Source organism: Gymnogyps californianus, chromosome 17 (genome assembly GCF_018139145.2).
Source record: "Gymnogyps californianus isolate 813 chromosome 17, ASM1813914v2, whole genome shotgun sequence".
Taxonomy (NCBI): Eukaryota; Metazoa; Chordata; class Aves; order Accipitriformes; family Cathartidae; genus Gymnogyps; species Gymnogyps californianus.
The window spans coordinates 16,007,620-16,024,973 of record NC_059487.1 but is presented as its reverse complement, the minus strand read 5'-3'; the positions used below and the strand labels follow the sequence as shown (position 1 = coordinate 16,024,973).

General features: G+C 45.8%; 1 protein-coding gene across 13 annotated transcripts; it reads left to right on the top strand.

The window, feature by feature from the left end:
* The first annotated feature begins 496 nt into the window (after positions 1–496).
* On the top strand, positions 497–17,117 carry TPD52L2 (TPD52 like 2). Of its 13 annotated transcripts, XM_050907097.1 has the most exons (9): positions 497–539; positions 1,133–1,278; positions 2,438–2,586; positions 3,466–3,525; positions 9,205–9,306; positions 13,303–13,329; positions 13,724–13,765; positions 15,048–15,096; positions 15,310–17,117. In XM_050907097.1, the coding sequence occupies exons 1-9, from the start codon at positions 521–523 to the stop codon at positions 15,403–15,405; spliced, it is 690 nt and encodes a 229-aa protein (XP_050763054.1). In that variant the 5' UTR covers positions 497–520; the 3' UTR covers positions 15,406–17,117. The 13 variants fall into 13 exon arrangements, with proteins under 13 accessions (XP_050763054.1, XP_050763061.1, XP_050763055.1 ...); XM_050907104.1 differs by lacking the exon at positions 3,466–3,525; XM_050907098.1 differs by lacking the exon at positions 13,303–13,329.
* Positions 17,118–17,354: the final 237 nt, after the last annotated feature.

The following is a 17,354-nucleotide window of genomic DNA, read 5'->3' as shown; positions in this document are numbered from 1 at the left end:
CGGCCTGCAGCGGCCCCCTGGGCTCCTGCCTCGGCCGGCTGACAAGGGCCGGGGCACGGAGCCCGGGACCGGGGCTGCCAGGGGGTCGCCTCCGGGGGATCCCGGAGGCGGCGGAGGCTCTGAGGAGCCGGCTCTGCCCGGTGGCGCAGGCCGGGGCGGGCGCAGGCCGGAGGCGGCAGGGCCGGGCCGGCGAGGCCCGTGCTGGTGCTGCCCCCTTCCCTCCGGCCGGGCGCACGGCACCGCCAGCCCCGCCCGGCCCCGCTGACCCCCCCCCCCCCCCCCTCCCCCGGGGGAGCGGAGCCACCGCCCCCATGACGTCACCCCGCCTTGCCGCCGTTTCCGGTGGCGGGGTAGAGGTAGGCGGTGGCGGGGTGGGAACGTGGCGCCGTCGCCGTGGCGACGCGGCGGGTGACGCGCTCTCCCCGCGACACTCCCCGGAAGCGGGCGGGCGGCGCGGCGCTGATTGCGTCACGCGGGGGGGGCGGCGGCGGCGGCGGCTGGACGGGCCTGGGGCGCCGCCATGGAGAGCGCGAGCCAGGGTAGGGGCGGCGGCGATGGCGGCGGCGGCGGCGGTGATGGCGGTGGGCGGGGGGGGGGCTGCCCTCCAGCGCCCGGGGCCGGGCCTTCGCCCTCGGTCGCTTTGTGAGGGGGGGCCCCGGGGACGAGACGGCCCGGCCCTTGAGGGGAGCGGCCATGAGGGGGGGAGGCGGCCCGGGAGGGGGCTGCTGCCGGGGGGGGGGGACACGACACGACACGGCCCGGGGAGGGCTGCCGTGCGGGTGGGCCTCTCTGGGGGCTGCGGTTCCAGGGCCCCGCGGAGGGCGGTGGCGGCCCCGGGGCTCATCCGTTCCCCCCTCCCCGGGGTTCCCCCCTCCCCGGGCTCGCGTGGGCCCTGGGGGTGTTTAGCAGCCGCTGCCTGGCGCTGGGCAGAGGAGCTATTTTCGACGAGGAGGGCTCGGTGCTTCTGTCGCTTCTGGTAGGTGCTCATGGAGGAAACTCCACTGGAGGTTTCTCTTCCTCTTTCTGCGAAGCCCCTTTCTTCACCTTTCCCGTCAGACTGCCCAGGTTTGCATAACGCGCTTCGCTTGCTGGCTGCTTATTCTGTCTGCCCTCTGCTCCTTGTCTGTGACAGATATCAACCTTAACTCTCCCAACAAAGGTCTGCTGTCGGATGCCATGACAGACGTTCCCGTGGATAGCGCGGCTTCGGCCAGGACCTCCGTGCCCGAAGGGCTGACTCTGGCTGAAGAGGAGGAGTTGAGATCTGAGCTTGCCAAGGTAACGGGGTGCTCGCGTTTGTCAGCGGGGGCCGTCTGTGGCCGCGGTTGTGTTCTGCTGGGAAGGGACAAACAGGAGACAAACAGAAGGGACAAAAGGAGCCACAGGAGCAGGACTCCGGGTTTTGGTTTTTTGGTGTTTTTTAATTTTGCAGTGGTGTTACCTTTGGATCTCTCAGCTAATTGTTGAAATGCACAAAGCTGGCAGATACTTCAAACACTGCGGTGCGTTGCGTGCTCTTTCCCAGAATGACTTAATTTAGGGCTCTAAGGAAATAAGTGGCTTTTGATGCCGTGAGCTTAATCGAGGCTTTTAGCTCCATTTGAAGCGAGAAAACACTTTAGGCAAGTGGTATGCAAAAGAAACTCGTTTTTCCTTGGGAAGCTGAAACAATGGAGTGCTTAATGTGCTTTCTTTTTCTACCTTTTTCTCTTAAATATTTATTACACTTTATAGGCAACTATTTTTGGTGCCTATATGCTTTTGAAAAGCTGAGAGTTTGTAATGTAATATCCTAAATTTTGGGCACCTTTTGGGCTTCAAAAGTCAGTTTATAATTTCTGTCTGAAACGTAGCTGAAGATAATTGCAGCTGTCCTGCTGTAGTCCTTTCTTTCGTTTGAGAATCTCGTGGTAGTTCTTTGACTTGCAAGTTTCAGCAAGGGAGGACTTCGCTGCTCTGGGTGGTCAGACAGATCTTGGTGAGCTGCAGTTCAAGGAGAAATGAACCCTCTCTGCCTGGAAACAACTCCAGAGTACTTTGAAAATGTTGTAAGAAAGATCTCTGAGGAAAACCTCTTTGCTTTAATGACGTCAGAGGAAAAGAATCATAAGATAGAAACCTTAGTTAATAAGGTTTGGCAACTGATTTTTATCTACCATTGAAATTAAAACACTAGAAATGCGTTCTGTTAATGGTGGTGCCATTAAGTGACCAGTACAGTGACTTGTATGGATGTTTTCCCGATTGAAGTCTGAGCTGGAGGCCTCCCATTCTGGCAACATTCATGTTCAGTTGAATTGTTCTGCGTGCACCTGAAGTTCCTACCAATTCTTTATGTTAACGAAATCTTGCTAGTTTTCAGGGAGGTAGAAAGTTGGCTTTATTTTCAGAATTTTGCTAAACTGTGATCCAAGACAAACCTCTACCCCTCTCTAAGGTTGAAGAAGAAATTGGTACTCTCAGGCAAGTTCTGGCTGCTAAAGAGAGGCACTGTGGAGAGCTGAAGAGGAAACTAGGTTTGACTCCCTTGGATGGATTAAAGCAAAACCTGTCCAAAAGCTGGCATGATGTCCAAGTCTCCAATGCGTAAGTGTTGCTTGTGATGCGCGTTTATTTAAATATGACTCTGTAGTAATTATTTCCCAGCAGCATATTCCAGGGCTCTTCCAAGTGGCTGGAGGCTTTTGCTCTGATGGGTATACAGAATAAAAGGCACTTTAAAAAAAAAAAATTTTTTAATTGCTCTTATATGTCAGTGTCTTTATGTCAGCATAAACAGAAGTTTCATATCTGTGATTGGGATAAATTGTTGCTGGATGCTCTTTCCCATGATGTTAGAGATCTAGATCACCGCTTAACAGTTCAGGTTGCCCGTTTCTGCCCGTTCTTTGAGACGTAGGCAGCTGCTACCTAGTTCTGAACTCAGGCTCAGAGAGAAGTGCAAGAAATTTCAAAGCTCTACTGCGTAGCGCGAGTTCAGAAGCTGTTTCCTGAGTTGTATAGCTTGAATTAAAAAGCCTGCACTTCCTAGGAAAAAAATGCTGTAATGTTAGCGTGCATTACGCATAGTCATCTCTGCCTAAAGAAGATCTGAAATTAGACTGACTGTTCCTGAGCAGGCATTAAGGATATGGTCACTGCCATGCTTGACAGTGCCAAAAGGAGAGTCAGAGGAAGTTTGACCCTGCAGTTGTGCCTGGATGAAAGGGACTCTTCGGTGCCCTTAGAGATATCGTTCAGTCTAAAAAGTCTCGTGTAACTTAACTGGGATTTGGAGTTACTGACAGTGCTACTGCACAGCAGAGCGTTGAGCTGTTCATCTCACTGTTTATTTTTTCCCTTTTCCTCATCTTCCCTCCTACATCCCTGCCCGATTTCTGTTATTCCTTTGTAACTGAAATCTGTGTCATTGTCTTCTAAAAAATGAATATTAAAGTTATATTCATTAACACTTTCTGTTTCTAGTTATGTGAAAACATCTGAGAAACTTGGAGAGTGGAATGACAAAGTGACACAGTCTGACTTGTGAGTGCCTCGGGCTCCTCAGCAACACCTCCTTGCTCCTTGCTGCGTTCCCCGATTTGTGCTGCTACTTGTTCTCACAGGCATCAGGGGTTGATTGGGAGCTGGAGGCATGGTGAAGCAGGACTGTTATTAGCAGCATGCCCGGCTTCCAGCTATAAGCATCCCTCAGTTGCAGAGGAGATGAGTAAATGTTACTGCTATCATCTCTCTCATGGTCTTGCTATCGCAGAAGAAAAATTCCAATCAGTTACCAGACCACATTTTATTAAAAAAAAAAAAAAAATTGCAAAAAAATCAACCACAGTTTCCCTTTAGCTGGTCATTGGTAGGTTAGTCTGTTGTTATTGGATGTCTTATTAGTGAACCTCTATCTTTACTGTGAAACTGTTTCTCTTCTCATCATCGGACGTGGTAGGAATCAGTTTGATTATTGCCTTTCTGTACGGCCACCCAGGAGAGAAGGTGCCTGAAGGCATTTACCTGCAGCTGGAAACAGGGGCTGTGCAAATGCAAATATGTATATTAGCTTTTGAAAGCTGCCTCAGTGGCTCTTCTGCATTGATGTATGTGAACCTTTTTGATGGTGTCAACACTAGAAAGCCATGAATTTTAGTCTTTGCAGTATATACCAGCAGGTGACAAAGAACATCTGGCTGCTTTTGTCTCTGGAATATATTCTTTAATTATATTAGACCTCCATTCATACTAGACGTGAATCATTTGGATTCCTGCTGCATAGCTGAACGTAAGGGAGCCCTTGAATGTTTTCTGCACTGAAGATTCTCTCCTTTCTATGTTTTGTGTTGAAGGAGATGATTATTTAGCTAAGAGGAAAATGTGGATTGGGAGCATCCCATCGTTAGGCAAGATGGCACTGATCTAATTGGGGAAGGTTAAACTTCTGGGTGACGCGAGCTGCCTGCTATATGTCACCTTCTCTGAGCACTTCTGCGTGTTGCCTGAGCTGGGAGCAGATGCTTTCTGTAGTACTTGTATTTGTTCTATATCTCCAGTGTTAATTCTCACAACCCCAAAGGTACTGTTTTGTATGTAGAGAAACATGATTTCTAAAGATTAGAAAATGAAACTCAGTTTAACAGTTTGTCCAGGTCATGCTATGTTGGTAAAATACAGCTTTGGGTGCGGCAGTCAGATTTTTTTGGGGCTTGAGCTCAGTTCACTGCTCTGTGCTTTTAATACATAGCCGCCACGCAGCATGTAGGAAGGGAGCAGAAGATGCAAAGTCTTTCAATTCCTGACACCTTCTGCAGGCTTTGTTTCTTTGTGCTCAGTGTTTGAACGCGCTTAAATAAGAAAGAACCCGGGGTTTAGGTGTCTCCCGCCTCTCAAACAACAGCTCTTTTCCTTCTGGCTGTAACAGAGAAGGGGGGAAGCTATTGTCAGAGAAATAAAGCCTATGATACTGTAAGTGTAAAGAGACACTAATAATGTGGAAAGTGTCAAAAGAAGCATCTGTCGTGAATCTTGGCACCGTATCTAACCTCCATTGTGTTTGTAGATATCTTTCAGCCAGCAGCACACTGGAGGACTGGAATGAAAAATTAACTCAATCAGAAGCGTGAGTGTCTTAACCTTCAGCGTTAACAAATGCTTTCGTGAGAGTCTGCTGCCACTAACGTTCTGTGCCCCTGCTCACAGTCCTCTGCTTTGACTAGACCTATTTAAACATTTCTCTTTTCTAGCTTTCACTTTTTTAACCCAATAAATGCCTCTTCTGGGAGAGGGAGCTTTTCCTCAGGTCAGTATTTGAATGATTTCATTGTGGTCCAAGGGATACTCTTCAAATGCCTGCCTGCTCTCAGAGGAGAACTGGCTGAAACCGCTGGGTAGCTGAGACCTGTGTGCCACACGTTCTATCTTCAGCTGACAAGCTGTGGAATACCCAGACTGACCTCTTCTTGTTACCCTCAACATGCTCTGCAGGGAGCAGGAGCTTTTCTTTTTGCTGTCGTTACCTGATGAGAACAAATAGAGCTGTAGTGTCCAAGGCAACTGTTCTGTCATGTCGGGGCCCCAAATGGACTTGAACAGCTTAAACCTCACAGCTGTTAAACTCCAGTTGTTGGCTGCGAAGGTCTCTTAGCTGTGTTTTTATTAAATGCCTGAAATTAAATTCTCATCTGGACTAAATTACGGAAGCATATTATGGCCTTCGTCCTCCTCCCTGCATCTTTCCCACAGTATATAGGGGAATCCTTTACAGTGAAGCAGTGGGAGCAGGTAGCTAGTGTCATTGTTTTCTGAACTGATTTAAACCATGGTTAAGGTAGGTCTTAGGAAAGCCAGCTTTTCCTGTTCTCTGGAGTGGGTATGAAATTCTGTCCTTTGAGCTTGTTATTGGCATGAAAGGTGAGCAGAGATAAAAAGTAGGAGTATTGGAAAAAACTTTCAAGTACGCAGGTCTACTTTCAATGTTCTGTGTATGTTTTCTATATTAAGAAGATGTAAATTGTCACTATTTCACTTGCTAAATAGGATGACCTTGGTGTTCATGCTTGCTGACAGTGTAACCGACTCGGTGGTGTTTAATCAGAGTTCCTCCCTGGGTGTGCCTGCTAGAATAGAAAACATCTCGTTATATCTGTTTCCTTGTACTTAATAAGTGCCAGAAATGTGGCGGAAGCGTGCTTTTGTAGAGCACTGAAGGCCTGAATAGCTGTGGCACGCTAGTTTTCCTGCTTGCTTTGGCACTAGACAGAGTGACAATTCGTGCTAGCAAGGTAGATGCTGATTAAAATGGAGAGGCAAGGGGGATTGAAAGGTAAGATTCCAGCATCGTTTCAGAAAACAAACAGAATTTCTACTTCCTTTGTCTAAAGCTCAGTAAATGCGAGGAGTCAAGTTCAAGAAATCAAAGGATGAGGTTTTATTTGGATGGTTTGGGTTTTTTATGCAAATGCATCCTCTTTCCTGTTTCAGAGCTTCTCTGCATTATAACTAACAAGCATCCTGACTGAACTGGGAATGGACCTAACTCGTGACCTTACGGTGCTTTTGTGCACTGCTGAATTTCCTGGTAGTTGCCATTCCTGGCCACAGACTTGCCCTCTGCCAGCAGCACATAGACAGGACAGAAATCAGCCCAGTCCGTCCCCAGCCCCAGTTTCATTGTAACTGGGACGCAAGATGACTTAGATGGTTTCTGTACTTAGCCAGACAGCACAAATGGTGATTGCTGGATAAGAGCAAGTGAGAGGAAGCTGGTATTAATGGATAAAGGAGGATTTGAGGGTGCAGGTCTGGCTCCTCCCTGTCAGGGTTTATAGGAGAGGGATGCAATGAAATGTTTGAATACCGCAGGATGAACGCCACAGGGCAGAGATCGTTTCTGCAGCTTCTGCTGCAGCCAGTTGCCTGTTAGTAGAGCAAGGTATTAATCAGCGCTCATATTTATTACTCCCAGATTTTCATTATTCTATTGTGCTTTGTACTGGTGCTAAGGGAAGAAAGTGAGTGAGTGTGAATTTATAGCCATGGTAAACCTGGCCGTGTCACTTGCAGGAGAGTAGTTGCGACTTCTAGGTCAGGGCTGGGTATAGCTAAGTTGCATTAGAGTCTTGTATAACCTGATCCCTGGTTGTCACAGATGCAGTTCCACATGTGTGTCTGATGGCAGTTCTGGGTTAAAGAGCTTCTCATCTCAGCTGCACTTTCCTGGCTCTGCCTCCTGCGTTGCAGCGGTGGAGGTGTGTACGTGTGTGCGGGAGCTGTGGATGCAGGACTAGACTGGCGATCTGATCTGGCTGCTGCTGTCTTTTTTTGTTCTTCCAAGTTTATATTTCAGCCGGATCGTTTCCTTGATCTAGATTACTGTGTCAGCATAAACAGTTGTGCTGGCATCAGGAAGGAGCACACTCAGGCAGAAGGAGCAGTGCTTGAGTGCTAGATCTTCAGTTATCTTAATAATACTGCTGTCAAGTGTGGAAAATACGGTTGGAAAATCTCTGGCCTTTGTCTGCTGAAGCTAGACGTAATACCTGGGAGTTTGCAGTGTGTGCGTGGCATGATGGTGTCCTTTGAGTCTGTAAACCATTCCTCTTATCACTGCTCTGGTGCTCAGTGCTGATCTCTGCAAGTTGAGTACCATGCAGACGTAGAATCAGCACAACATACTTCGGTGAGCACAAGGTCTTCGATGTTTCTCTTGTGCAACTGTAAATCAAATCCCATGATAGGAGTCAGCCAGGGAGGAGCCTGACTGCTGAAGGCAGGGATTGAGATCCTCCTCTTCCAAAGCAGCTTTGGCCCTAGGGTTCAAACATAGTTATTGCGATAGGAAGGCATGTGTAAGAGCAAGCAGCGTTGATGCTGACCAATTCACTACTAAATTGTCCTGAGATGGCTACTTCTTGCAAAAGATTGTGCTGTGGAGAAGCAGTATTGAGGTCTTGGGCCACGCTCAGGTTCTTCTGGAGTCACTGAATTCAAGAGGAATTGGTCTGAAAAATGTGTAGGTTATAGAAATTTTCTTTCAGGAGCAGGAAGAGGGAAAGTAAAGCTGATGCGGTTTTGCCCTGTTCTGCGTAAGTCTCGTGTACGTTCTTGATTCAGAAGTACTTGGCTGTGGTCTTAAACAAAAAAACCCTAACAAACCAATGTGTTGTAATTGGTGTTGCTTGAATCCAGTTCAGGTGCTGTGGTGCTGTCTCCCGCACTTCTCTCTGGAGAGAATGAGATGTAAATAAGTCAGCTGTCATCATGGTGCTTCTAGCCTTGGGAGCTCAGGCATGAGAGAGAACGTCAGGCTGTTTATAATGCCCTTCTGCTAAATATCCTAGTCAGACAAAAAAAAAAATCTCAAGCTGAAATATTTGGAATAAGAAAACTTGGCTTAAATTGTTGAACTTATTTTCCAGTCTGAGGGTTTTTTTTATAATGTGAAGAATGCCATAAATCTAAATGTTAATCACCAACTGTGGAGTAGCGTAGAGAGGATGAGTTAAAGTGGCTCAAAGAATCTTTGTTCCTCAGATTAGTCTCATCTGAGGGAAACAAAGGTTCTCAAGTGTCTGTCTTCTCCAGCTCTGATATAAAGTCAAATGTAATCAGCTGACAAAATACAAGCTGTCAGACTTCTTATGTATTGTGGTTAATGGTAACTGATAGGAAACTTCTCTACCAATTTATTTCTAAACTGCAGTTGTAGAGACAATGCTGATTCCTCCATTTCTTTTCTATACGGTGATGTTAGTCTTGCCTCTTTCCTCCATAACCTAACACTACAACAAATGCTGTAACTTCTTCAAGGCTGCAAGGATATTATGGAATAGGTTCCTAGACTTATTTTTCAAGGAGACGAAGAGATAGTTGTAGAGCAAATAGGATACGATGCTATGGTATTAGAGTTTCCACATGGAAAATTGGGGTTTGGTTTTGTTTGTTTGTTTGTTTTCAAATGTTTGTCAGATTTAAGAACATATGGTCAAAATGGTAAAGTGAGTGTATGGAAAGGTTAATCCTACACTTGCTGCTTTTTTACAACTTCAAGTCTTTGAATATATGCAAGACTGGAAGGGGCTCTTTCAGTGAAGTCAGTGCAGCTCACTAACCTAGCTTCTTTCCTTTAATATGGGTTCCTTTTTCAAAATGGGGGGGGGGGTACTTCTTGCTTTCATATCTGACCCATTAGTTCAATTTATGATGGTTTTTTCTATTTAGTTACAAGAAGACCCAGGAAACCCTTTCCCAGGCAGGACAGAAGACTTCAGCAGCCCTTTCCAACGTAGGTTCTGTTATCAGCAGGAAGCTTGGTGACATGAGGTAAGATTTCTGTTTTGCGCTCTGGTGCTTTGATCTTGGTTTCAAACAGTAATGAGACTTCAGACAATAACTAGGCGCTTTTTCCATTTTTCTGCTTAGTTGGCAGCACATTGCTGTTGATGGACTACCTTATTCTGTGTGGCCCTGGACTTCATAGTTTAGGACAGATTAAACACTTATTAAAGACTTGTTGATGGGATAAAACCTGTTCTAAGGCATTTAAGTTTGATTTGGCTTAGGAGAACTGACAGAACATTTTTAGCAGCCTTTCCCCTTTTACTGTCATATGGTTTCACTGCAGCTTTTATGTCATATTTAAGAAACTAGTACTAAAGTTTACCTTTTCCATTCATTACTGGATTATAGAGGTGCATTTTTCTCAGTGTTAGTGCTTAGGATTAGAAAGGGGTCATCGGTCCTGTGCTCTGTTATGCTTTAAAATGGAGAAAAGTCTAGATGCTGCATTTCATGCAGTTTCAAGCCCTGTGTGTCGACTTTCTGCGGAGAAGGGCAGTATGCCTTCCAGGCACAGTGATGTCATGTTGATTGGAAGATACGAATTGATTCAGAAGATCATGACAATATTAAAAATTCCTTCTTGTGGTTGGTGGTTACCTAGATTCCTTAAGCAGATGACCACTGAAGTAACTGCAAATTTAAACCTCTCTGAATTGGAAAGTGGAGGGCTGGTTCCCTCGGTTGCTGGCTGAGGTTCTTGCTCTGTGAGTTTCTCAGCTGTACAGAGTTGAAGGTTAGAATTGGTGATTTACCTGATCTTCAGAAATCTAAGCTAAAGATTGCTTCCCCATTAATGGTGACGTCCAAGTTTTTCATGCAGAATACCTCGACCACATTTTTTCTTGGAATTGAGAGCTAATTCTGAATATACAACCTGTCTAGGCTACTGAGGAAGTATTCTTAGAGCTTGTATTTAACATGATGTATCAGACCTTGGATTGAATGGGTAGCTGTCATTCTTTGTAGGGAATTTCCTATTCCACTGTGGCTGGGACTATCCAAGTGGTAAGAACTTGTTGGCCTCTGATCTCACAGTACTGATTTATTCTAGTTTCGTCCCCAGTGAGTTATTTACTGTGTTCCTGGAGGGTAATTTTTGGTGTTCTCAGTAGCTCACTTCTCTGAATTTGGCAGAGGACTAGCTGGCTTCCTACCCTTTCCAGTATTCAAGTTTTAACTTTTTTTTCCTGGAAACTACCTAGTCTGCCAGAAGAAGAGATTTACATGTAATCACAGTAGATTACAGATACTGGCGCAAGATGTGATGGTAACACATTTTGCTAAACTGATAAGTAAATTTGGTGCCTGGCTTCGTCAGTCTGGTCAGGCTGTTGTGGCAAAGGGATGGGAACTGTGCTTTTGGGACCAAACGGGGAACTCGGGATCCAGTGTTGGCACCAGAAGAAGCCGTTTTGACAGGCTTGGTCCTGCCTGTTGTGTTTTGGTTGGGAGAATCCAGTTCACCATGCAACTGCAGAAATGTTTGTGCCATCCCAGATGCATGGCCGAGTGAAGAGTGCGCCTGTTACTCCTGGTGGCAGCTGCCCTGACACAGTCGTAGTGAAAACTAGCTGCGTAGTCAGCTGGCCTGCAAACGAGTCAGACCTTTGGAGCAATGGTATTGCTCAGCATTCATCACCAGTTTAAACATCTGCATTCCTTTTTATAGCTAATACCTTGGGTGATGTATTATGAAATAGAGGCAGCTTCTGTCTTAGAACTTGGGAATCCCTGCCAAAGTTATTTCAGCAGGATTTGCTTGGTGTATGTCGCCCTGTGGGGGAACACAGTAATGATTTTTTTTTTTAAGCTTTCAGTTTTTCTATATGTATATAAACAGACTTCTGTCTCCTGTGCTGCATTCCAGCCTTGATATTTCTGATTCTGAATAAGGTTTAACTCTGAGCATAAGTTTCTGCAGGAACTGTCCCACTTTCTACCCTTGCCAGGTGAAGCTGAATGGTGTTCTGATATGTGATCAGAGCTGACGAGGAGTGAAGTCTGTTGTATTGTTGTGATCACTTTTCTGAACGAGTGGGGATGCTCTCGGTTCCCAGAGAATCTCTGTAACAGGCCTCGTAGCCTACACTGCAACCTCCATTACTGTACTTTCTTTTTTCTTCTTACACTACAAATTCACTTGTAAAGCAGGTTTATTTTCCGTCACTGGAAGTGTTGAGATAACAGAAGGGATTTCCTTGTTTAGTCAGCCTTCACCGGTTGATAAATGCAAGGAAGGCGTGATGAATGGTACAGACGCCTCCGATACATGGAGGGCGTAGTCGTAATTCCATTAAAAATGCTTGGACCAAAATGCTATGAACTACAAGTAATGTGTCCCTGGGTTAAATCTTTAGGGTTGCTGTATTCTGGTCAAAATAATTTTAAATGTTATAGCTGTGGATTGTCAGGAGACATTGTGAAGTTAATGCAGTAACTGTGCGCCAACTGTATTCATGTTGTTGCTCTGTTAGTTTGCCTTGAGGGGAGAAAATGTAGCTTAATTAGTGGGTGGGATTTTTTTCAAATCTTGGCCAATTCAGCTTTTTCTGTTATCTCCACTTACAGTTAAAAAGTAAATTGGCTTTTAGAGGCTCTGTTCCTGCATTTTACTGACCCCAGTAAACTGCGAAATTGAAAGTGTTTTCTTTTTGTTGGTAACAGCTTGCTTTGTGGTATTGTGTCCCCCAATACACTTCATCTTGTCTGAAGTTTGCTGCTGTACATAATACTACAAGCGAATTCATTATGAAATGTTAGCCTGAGCCCCGAAGGTGCCTGCAAATTCCTGAATTTATGTAAACTTTAAATCCTTTTGAAAGGAGGAACAGGGTTACTGTTAGGTCCAGGCCAAGATACTGAACAACCGAACCAGTGCTTGTGGTATTGCATACAGAGTAGCATGGTGCATGGACATGTGTTATCTGTGGTGTTCTCCTTTAAGCAAGAGTAAGTAGAAAGTTAATTTATTTCGCATGCAAAGACAGCATTTCAAGGAGTCTGCCCTGCCAAAGAGCTGACTTGGATGCATGGGGAAATGAAACCACAAAGCCTAACGTCTTTGCTCTGGCTGTAAGGAAAAGCCCTTGTACTCCTTGCCAAGTACTTCAGATCCAACTTGCTGCGACTGCTTCCTGCTGCAGAGACAAAAATTATATTTAAGTGGAATAAAACACTGCTTCTGGTCGGAGAAGCTCTTTTAGAGCATCCTGGTAATCTTACTAGTAGAAGTAGGAAACTTTTGGTCTGTTATTTCAGACTGCTGAGATGCTACTGCATTGCAAAATCACACGTGGAAATCTGGTAACCTGGTGGGGGATAGTTCGCCTTGAAACCTAAAAATGGGCAACCAGGTTGTGGGGTAAACATGATACCTTTAATCCAGATACTTTTGTCTTTATTATGCTGAGATGTGTTTGTACTCCGAGCTGTAACTTTGAGATCTGCAGGCTTGGCAAGATAACGTGCAGGTATCCATCGCAGGTTCCTGTTACAGAAGTTCTCAACCAGAAGTCCTAGCAATGCTGTCTTTGTATGAGAGCTCGTGGAGGGAAATGGGGGAAGGAGGTATCTTTACCAAATTAGCTAGCGCTTGGTAAAAAAACCTCAGTTTAGGAAAACATACTCTAAAAAAAAAAAAAAAAATTCCCATGAAAGCAATGGATAGGGGTAGGTAAAATGTTTTGGTTTGTTGTTGCACACCCACTCCTTTCCCTCCCCAGCACCCTGGCTCTAAGTTGCTGTAGGTGCTGTTACTGTTTTCTGAAAAACATCTTCGCTTGGCTTGAGTTAATAGAAAGCAATTGTTTTTTGCTTGCTTCTGTCATTTTGAGAGGCTTCCTCCTGGGTAGTTGACTTTGCTGTCCCATGATCCTATGACCATGTGCCTGCGTAGCTGCCCTGCATTTAGTGTTCAGATCTGCACAAGTGTCTGACTGTTGCTTCCCTTTTCTCTCTGCTGCCCGTGGCTTCTCCCAGGGCTCACCCCTTCTCGCATTCCTTTAGGTAAGACACTCTTCAAGGCTGCTAAAAGAGCATTTGTTTCTATGCCAGGCCCTTGCAGACGTTAAAGGGGAAGCTGATTATTTAAGCCTTGCCTACACTTTTGACACAGGTTGAGAAACCTACCACAAACCAATGCCCTGTAATTGACTTGATATCACAGTTGCAGTTTGCAGTTAAATACTCGTGCTTACTGTCCTGTGTCTGGAAAACTAAGTTCTGGGCTGCAGCTGTTGAATAAGGGAAGAGAGGGCTGGCTCTTACCGCTTCGGTTGTCCACAGCAGCCTGTGTGTGGACAGTAAGTGCTTAAGAACCAGGGGTGTGCTGCTTTTGCACGGTGTCAGTATAAAATTGTCATTTAACTTTTTCCTCCTTATTCTGAATGCTTCCGAGTAGCAGTTACTCCATTCGCCACTCGATAAGTATGCCAGCGATGAGGTAACGTAGCAAATACTCGTGTCTCCTGAGTGGGGTTGGTGGGAGAGTACCGCTGACTCTGCCATTATTGGGTTTTTTTGTTCTGATTTGTACAACTGGTTCCCTCCTTAAGCAGACCCCACTCAGAGTATGGGGTAACCACGTCCTGCAGTTCGAGTAATTCAGGGTGGGTTTTTTACCCAATCTCTTTTTAGGGTTGTTAGCACCTGTGGTGTTCTTGGACTAAGCGCGGTGTCGCAACTGTACCAAAGTCGAATTGAAATTCGCAGCTTTCAGAGGTCGCCGAAGGGCCAGGATTACAGTCCTCCCCTCGCAACGTACGGCATGGCCATTGCTCATACCGAGACGAATCCTAACTTGAACCCTCTGTCTCCAGCCTGGAAGCTCAGCGCCCTTCTCGGCGTGCCCTTGTCGTGCATTAAGTGGTGATCTCCTTGCAGGAGAAACGACTGCCAGGGCTGGATGAGGCCCACAGAAGCCTCCTCTCTGTTCATCCTCGTTCCAGATCGACGGAGGTTATTCTATGGGCGCAAATATAAAGCGATTCTTTGGAACAAAAATAACTGAGATGAGGCTAGTCAGCTCCCAGCGCTCCCGCAGCCTAGCCCGGGGAGAGCAGCTCTGTATGAGTAATTGCTTGGTCTGAATGCTCGGTACAGAGCGCTCCCTTGGAATCGTTTGCAAGCAAAGAAGCTTGTCAGGTTATCAAACAATTGACCTGGTTTTCTTGCTAGAAATGTGAAATCCTCTGATTAATTTATTACGCTGTGGGTTTTATGAGCATTTCCAGATGTAAATGATCACTCCTGTGGTAATAAAGCTGCCCATAGGTACAGGCACATGGCCCTTCCCCTTCCTGCCCACGGGATGTAATATGGGAAACTGAAGCCTTTGTTTTAAACCCTTTTCAGCTTTTCCTTTCCATTATTTAAGACAGCATGCTTTTAGTTGGAAGCCTTGTAAAACGGAGCTAGTTTCTTCTCTACTTATCGTGCATTGATTCCCTAGTGAACTAGGACTTGTTTCCCTCAACATTTTAGCCTGAGCCGTTGAGTGGATCGCACATGGTATAAATGTTTTCCTTCAGAGCTTGTACATGGTGGTGTTCTTCTCTGGTGTGCCTGAGAGATTTGTGTGAAAGGCTGTGAGGAGCTGGAAGTGTTCTGGGCGCTGCTGTCACTGCATGGGAATGGCCGGAGAGCCCAGTCATGCTGCACGATTTGAGTTAAAGAACTAACTTGTCTTGATTTGCTCTTTGTTTTTTTCCTCTCCTTTCTTCAAGGAATTCTGCAACCTTCAAGTCATTTGAAGATAGAGTTGGGAGCATAAAGGTAACAGTCTGCTTTGTCTTGTAAACATGTAGTGTGAAGCCTTATGCAGAAACTTTAATTTCTGCAATGTTTTTCTTGTAGACTAGTATTCGGGCAAATGGCCTCTCAGATATGTGAAGTCTTTGCTACAGTAGGTGACCTTGACAAGGGGGAATTGACTTGGTAGTCTCAGTGCTGGTTTCTTGTTCTCCTAACTCTCTTCTCTCCTTTCAGTCCAGAGTGGTGGGCAGCAGGGAAAATAGCACTGACGGCCTCCACTCCCCCTCGGGAGCTGGAGACAAGCCTCCACAAGACAACGCTCCTTTCTAGACCTGCGACGCGGCTTTGCACGGCTGTGCACAACTGTAAGAGCGAGCCCCCTCCCTCCCAAATCTTCACAACAGCAACAACATGCGAATCCAAGAAGGGGCTGAGAGCCAGTCTGGAGAGATCCATCGTTCATTCATAGACACTGCTGCTGGATCTAAGTCAAATAAAGAGAATGCAAAGTTTTGTACACAAATAATATTTTACACTAAAGTTTGTAGATTAAATGTATCACTGCTGTCCTTTTGGGAGAGCGTGTAAGATGGAGTTTCTTTCAAGTAGCTCAGAAATGCCACTGGTATAGATAAAAGTTTTCCCTTGTCTGACAACTTGGAACAGATACATCGCCCTGAGCAGCGCGAGGAGGGCAGTTATCGGAGAAGCCAAATGCATGGGCACCTTAGCTTCAGCTTCTGGCTGCGTTCTCCGTTCAGGGTATGCCATGCAGCTACTCGGTGAGCTCCCAGGCTTCTCCCGTTACTGTTTTCTCTGGCTCTGATTGGAGTAGTCTGGTAAATGGGGTAAATAGTTGGGTTTTTTTCTGGGCTCCCAAAAGGGAAACTTCACTTAGCAGCTGCCTCGTTATTACACTAATGCTCTAGCTTTAACAAAACTAAAAATCTTTATTTTTAAATGCAATGAACTTTAAAGAAATAAAGCTTAAAAAAAAAAAAAAGCTTCAGCATCATATTAGGGAAATGCTCCCTTGGACTCTGAAACTGAATTGCAAGCCTTACATCACCTTATGCTTTACTTGTTCATGGTTTTTTTTTTCTATAGAGAAGACTGTAAGGATTATAAAGCTGGATGTTGAGCACTGGAGTTTTGCATCCTACAGTAGTAGCAGCATGCTTGTAAGCCAGTCCTTGTGTTAAATTTAGTGGTGCACTCCATTTCCTGAGTGTATGAAACTTGCTTCTCCCCTCTCGGTTTATGCCTTCGTTCTTGGAGGAAGAATTTCTGAAGGCGGCTAGCAACAGGGCCGGATTAAAAAGGCCAAAGCTGTCTCTAGCAATGCGGACACCATGTTGGAGGGACTCTGCTCTGCTCTCTATGGACTCCTCCATCTGGTACATCTGACTGTGACTGCATGGGTGTTTCAGTTGAAAGCCCCAGCTCTAATCTTGGTTTACAAAACTGGCAGAGAGTCATGGAGCTCAACCAGTTCCCCCAGGGGCTGGAAGTTTTGCTCGTTTGATGTCCAATTTCATTGCTCAGGAGCTGAAAAATTCTGAGTTTTCTTCTAGAGGCCTGATCTTATTCTAGGCAAGGTGCCTCCACATAGAAATACCTAGAGCGAGCAATTCTGTGCCTTAGAGGCGAAGTGGGACTTACTCAGGTCTTTAGACTTGCTTATGTACATATCTGGGTAGTTCTAGTGGTTTATCACCCTCGAGGGACTGAACTGTCTCCGACCCCTCTTTAGAGAAGCAAGTTTTGACACTTATCTGGTGATTAAGCTCCGTTTCCCCCACCCCTGCTCCCCTCCCTCTGCAGACCTGGGGACACAGGATGGAAGGTTCGAAGGCAGATGTACTAGGCAGTCGGTGGAGTGTAGCGTGTCATTTACTGGCGCTCCTTGTTTGACTGAAACTGGCCTCCCTGCGAGGAACAGAGCCAGTGAAACGGGGACTGCTGGGCCTTGGGTATTGGAACTGTTTCTCTATACAGATAAATAGTGAGGAAACTTGTCAATAAAGCATTCCTTTGGGAGAAAATGGGGTGAATGTTCTTGTCTCGTTCTATCTAACGGTACTGAAGTCTGCTCTTGGGTGCGTGTTATGAACTTGTCAGGCAAATACCAACTGCCTGCAGCAGCTTGAGGCGAGAAGCAACTGAAATATTCTATCCTATCCCTCTGGCTTGGGTGTCCGTCGGCTCTCCGGATGCTTCCTCATGAAGGGATGTACTCAATAATATTTACGGTCCGATGTTTCCTTTTCAAGACGCCG

What these genes read in the sequence shown, in the direction of transcription:
- TPD52L2 (XM_050907097.1), top strand. An exon ending in GATGTCCAAGTCTCCAATGC is followed by an intron (nt 2,587 to 3,465) that starts GTAAGTGTTGCT and finishes TTCTGTTTCTAG; the next exon opens with TTATGTGAAAACATCTGAGA. An exon ending in CCCTTCTCGCATTCCTTTAG is followed by an intron (nt 13,330 to 13,723) that starts GTAAGACACTCT and finishes GCTTCCGAGTAG; the next exon opens with CAGTTACTCCATTCGCCACT.